Here is a 5,701-nt window from a genome sequence, read left to right on the forward strand (position 1 = left end):
AATATCATTTTTCATTTTTTAAATAGTAATGCTACATACTATATCCACATTCCACACGATTAATGTAACAATGTCCATCAACAACTGATCTAAGGACTAATGAGCATTGCCACATTAACCCAATAAGATAAAAGTGTGATGAAATAAATAGGTAGCATTATTCTTTTTAAAATGAGACTTGACTAGTGTCAATAATTTGTCCATATTTTGTCAATATTCTCCTACAAATTTAATAGATCAACCATTAGATTTGTGAGATCTACCATTGACTTAGGTGAAATCCACATAAGTCTACAAATCTAATGGTTGATTTATTAGACAAGATAGACAAAAATATGAAAAAAAAAAATATTGACACCAATCATTTCTCATTCTAAAATATATGTTAGAGTCTGTTGTTATCGTGCACAATAATTGATGAACAATATAGAATCGAAAAGAGAGAGATTAAGAGAGAGTTGAAACACAGATTTAACGTAGTTCGGCAATTTGCTTACGTCCACTAAGAAGCGGCTGTATTTTTACTCTTAATGATTCAGGGTTACATCATACATATATATAGGAAAAACCCTAAACCCTACTTGTACGGATGTGAACGTCGTTATCGTGACGTTCACTCCGCTCTCATCTACTTGGCATTCCACTGGTATTAATATGAGCCACCAGTTCCAACAATCTCTACCTTGGCGAGTATTCACCTCTTCGAAGATAATCATTTGGATTCACCTGGAACTGATAGGTTTGGGGATGCCGCCACCTCTATCTTTCTCCTCTCTAGCACCTGGAAACATTTGTCAAGTCCAAGCAGTGCTTGAACTTATCTGCAGTAAAAGGCTTTGTCAACATGTCCGCTGCATTCTCAGAAATGTGGATCTTCTCAAGTAACAATTCACCTATAGCAACCAATTCCCTGATCTTGTGAAACCTCACATAAATGTGCTTAGTTCTTGCATGATACACCTGGTTCTTTGCCAAATAAATGGCACTCTGGCTGTCACAATGCAATGAAACTCCACCTTGCTGAATACCTAGCTCTTTGACTAACCCTGTGAGCCACAAAGCTTACTTTGCAGCTTCAGCTGCCGCCATGTACTCTGCCTCAGTTGTGGACATCGCAGCCGTGGATTGGATCATAGACTTCCAACATATGGGTCCTCCTACAAGAGTGAACACATAGCCCGTGGTCGATCTCCTAGCATCCAAGTCTCCAGCATAATCTGCATCCACATATCCCACAACTGGCAAATCACTCTTCTATCTGACAAAAGTGATGTCGTAGTCTGTAGCACATTTCAAGTATCTTAAAATTCATTTAACTGCATCCCAATGCTGTCTCCTTGGATTTTGCCATGTACTTGCTCACCACACTCACTACATGAGCCAAATCTGGCCTGGTACATACCATAGCATACATCAGACACCCCACTGCACTGGCATATGGGACCTTAGACATATCTTCAGTTTCTTTAACTGTCTTTGGACACAGTGAGGTAGACAAACGGAAGTGATTCGTCAAAGGTGTACTAACCGGTTTCACATTCTCCATGCTAAACCTATCCAACACCTTCTTCACATAGCCAGCTTTAGATAACCACCATTTCTTGGCATCCCTATCTTTGCGAATCTCCATCCCAAGAATCTTCTTGGCTGTACCCAAATCCTTCATATCAAATTCTCTACTCAACAAAACCTTTAGTTTGTTGACCTCCACTGTACTCTTAGCTGCAATATGCATATCATCCACGTACAGTAATAGAAAAATAAATGAGCCATCGTCAAGGCTCCTCACATAAACACAACAGTCATACTCACATCTCCTGTAACCAATTCTAATCATGTATGAGTCAAACCGCTTATACCACTGCCTTGGAGACTGCTTCAGCTCATAAAGTGACTTCTTCAATTTACAGACCAAGTGCTCCTAGTCAGGTTGACTGAACCCCTCTAGCTGTTCCATGTAAATCTGCTCCTCCAAATCACCATGGAGAAAAGCTGTCTTCACATCCATCTGCTCCAATGCCATGTCATAATGAGCTACCAACGCCAATACCGCTCTGATGAAAGTATGACCACTAGGGAAAATATTTCCTCGTAATCAACCCCTTTCTGTTGTGCATAACCCTTTGCTACTAGGCGAGCCTTGAACTTTTCTTCTCTTTTTCTGATACTGCTTCCTTTTTCTTGAACACCCATTTACACCCTATCGCCATTTTCCTCTCTAGAAGCTCCACCAATCCCATGTCTGGTTTTTACGCAGCGACTCCATTTCCTCCGCCATAGCACCCACCCATCTACTCTTCTCTTGGCTATTGACAGCCTCTTGAAAAGTAGTAGGATCTTCGCTGTTGATGATAAGAGCATAGGAAACCATATCTTTATAACCGTACTTGACTGGTGGCCTGATAGTGCATTTAGGTGTGTTTGTGGCTATAATGTGATGTTGCTCAACTCCTGAAGTAGAGGTCTCTATACCCTGAGAAGTGTTCTCCTGCACAGGAGTCTCTAACTCTACCTGCACCACTTGCTTATCACTGCTACTGCTTTCTGGCCCCTGCTGCTTTTCATCCTGAGTACTCTTTAACATGAAATTTTTATCAAATACTATGTCTCTACTGATCACCGCTTTGTTTGCCTTGGGATCTCAAAACTTATAACCCTTGACCCCTTTCCCCGTATCCGAGAAAGACACATTGTCTAGACTTTGGATCAACCTTCAATCGCTCTTTACTAGGTATATGAACATAGGTTGGACAACCAAATACTCTCAATCCAAAGTAATCTACCTCATTACCTGTCCACACCTCCTCTGCAACTTTCCCATCTAGTGTTGCCCTCGGTGACCTGTTGATCAAGTAGCATGTCATACTCACAGCATCTGCCCAGAAAATCTTTGTAAGTCCAGTATTCAGCCTGAGACATTGTGCTCTCTCTGCAATAGACCTATTCATCCTTTCCGCCACACCATTTTGCTGTGTTGTCTTACGTATTGTGAAATGTCTCTTTATACAATGCAGCTCATAGAAATCTCTGAACATGTCGTTTGTGTACTCAGTGTCATTATATGTCCTGAGGCACTTAACCTTCTTTCCAGTCTGGTTCTTCACTTCAGCTTTCCACAACTTGAACTTGGCGAGCGTTTCTGATTTGTACCGCATAAAGTACACCCAAACCTTTCTGCAGAGATCATCAATAAAGATCATGAGGTACATATGTCCTCCTTGTGACGCTGTCCTCATAGGTCTCCAAACATTAGAATAAACATAGTCCAAAATTCCGTATGTCTTGTGTGTGGCTGTCTTGAATTGTACCCGATTCTATTTCCCTAGAACACAGAACTTATAGAAATCAAGTTTGCACGTTTTGACTCCCTTCAACAGATTTCTCTTATGAAGCTCCAACATGCCCCGCTCACCTATATGACCCAACCGCATATGCCACAAAACAGTACAATCAGACTCAGACTCTACAGAGGCGATTCCACCTACAACTATACTTCCCAACAGTTTATAGATATTCTTTGAATTTTTCTGCTCCTTCATCACTACCATCGCACCATTAATCACCTTCAGATTTATAACCATAACCGTTTGAGTCTAAGGTGTCCAATGAAATCAGATTCTTTTCCACATCCGATACAGGTCTAACATCACATAATATTCTAACCATACCATCAAACATTTTAATTCTAATATTACCTATGTCAGTAATTTTGCAATGTACACCGTTACCCATAGTAACTATATCAGAATTAACTGAGCTATAGGTGTCCAACCAATCTCTGTTGGACGTCACGTGAAACGAACATGCCGAGTCCAGAATCCCAGAATCCACATGATGCTCTGAATTAAATGCAATAGAAAGCATATCACCATCAGCATCATCTGAATTGTCATCCACTACGTTCGCAAATTTTGAGGAGCCTTATTTCTCGTTGTCCTTATTCTTCTTCCAGTTCGGACAGTCCCGCTCAATGTGCCCTTTCTTTCCGCACTTATAACAGTTGATGTCCTTCCTTCTCTTGGACTTTGACCGAGAATTCTTGCCTTTTGAATCACCCTTGTTACTACTTCTTCCACACTCATAGTTACCATTTACAATTAGCCCTTTTCCTTGAGAGTTATCATCAATTTTTTTCTTTCTTTGATGAAAAGCAAACAAGGCTCCTGTAACGTCTTTTAACTCCAAGGACTCTTTCCCCCATGTTAGAGTTGTAATCAGATTCTCATACATAGGAGCAGTTGGAGTGAATTCAATAGCATCAACGCCTTGTCTTCATCTTTGAACTTCACATCAACCCTCTTCAGATTTCCGATTATCTGATTGAACACATTGATGTGTTAGCTTAGATTCGAGCCCTCTGCCATCTTCAAGCCATACAGCCGTTGCTTTAGATAGAGCTTGTTCGACAACAACTTTGACATATACCGGCTTTCCAGTTTTCCCAAAACTACTGCAAGAGATTCTTCGTCCATGACATGATACATTATGTCATCTCCAGACAAAGCCGAATAGTAGCCACCGCTTTAGCCTCAAATTCCTTCCAATCTATGTCCGCCATCCCTTCTGGTTCGTCCCATATAACTCCTTCACCATCCCTTTTTGCACCAACAAATCCTTGATACGTCTCTGCCATAACTCGAAATTAACTGATCCATCGAACTTCATCATGTCGAACTTTGCAGAAGATGTACCAACCCCAGCCATCATAGGATTAGGCTCTGATACCAATTGTTGTTACCGTACACAATAATAGATGAACAATATAGAATCGAAAAGAGAAAGATTAAGAAAGAGAGTCGAAATACAGATTTAACGCGGTTCGGCAATTTGCCTACAAGATCAGCTGATCTAAGGGTTCATGGGGTACTGTCATATTAACCCAATAAAATAAAAGTGAGATTAAATAGGTAGCATTACTCTTTTTTAAAGTATATATTAAAATCACACACTTTAATATATATAAATTGAGTTACAAAAAATTTCTCTAAGAAACTTTGTCCCACAAAGATTGCATGCTAGTACCACAAAAATATATATCTCTATATCGATGGTTGTAGAGGGAAAACATTGTGTTTTGGGTGTGGATGAGTCTACTACTTTCTATCCTAATTGAACGCACAATAATAATAGAATTTAATTGGCCAATTTATTTATATATACAGTATGGGAGTAGTAATTAACTTCCTCACATGTTCATAAATTAGCTCAATTGACTACATAAATAAGAAAAACACTCAAACCGCAGACAATAAATCGTTCTTGACATATTTGAGTACACACCAAGACAGAGTTAAACTTTCGTGGCGTGTAATCAAATATGCCAGAAAAGTTTGAGCACATGTGCGAGAAAGTCTATCTTCCTGACATATCATTTATCTATCAAGCTATCTTGGTAGATAAATGATGTGCCAAGATCATATTTTTCAATACACTTTCTTCATGGCAATTAATAATTACTTGGAATTAAAGGCCATAATCGTATTTCCTAACAAAATAGCAACAAACTAGAGTTATGATTATTGTTTTTTTTTGGATGAATAAGCAACTTCATTGAAATCAAACAAACCAAAAACACAGTAACACCAATTACAAACAGGATAAGACACAGCCTCACAGAGGCCAAAACCCAAACACACTAAAGGAAATCACAACCTGCAGACACCATCATACAGCAAACAGAACAAGCAAACCAAGCCATTAC

The 5,701-nt window shown here is 39.4% G+C and overlaps 1 protein-coding gene across 1 annotated transcript; it reads right to left on the bottom strand.

The window, feature by feature from the left end:
• Positions 1–2,218: 2,218 nt before the first annotated feature.
• Positions 2,219–4,633, bottom strand: LOC132177256 (uncharacterized). Its single transcript, XM_059589506.1, has 5 exons — positions 4,501–4,633; positions 3,564–3,896; positions 3,413–3,481; positions 2,712–3,226; positions 2,219–2,575 (listed from the first exon to the last, which is right to left on the bottom strand). The coding sequence occupies exons 1-5, from the start codon at positions 4,631–4,633 to the stop codon at positions 2,219–2,221; spliced, it is 1,407 nt and encodes a 468-aa protein (XP_059445489.1).
• Between the last annotated feature and the right edge of the window lie 1,068 nt (positions 4,634–5,701).

This window comes from Corylus avellana, chromosome ca4 (assembly GCF_901000735.1).
Source record: "Corylus avellana chromosome ca4, CavTom2PMs-1.0".
NCBI classification, from domain to species: domain Eukaryota; kingdom Viridiplantae; phylum Streptophyta; class Magnoliopsida; order Fagales; family Betulaceae; genus Corylus; species Corylus avellana.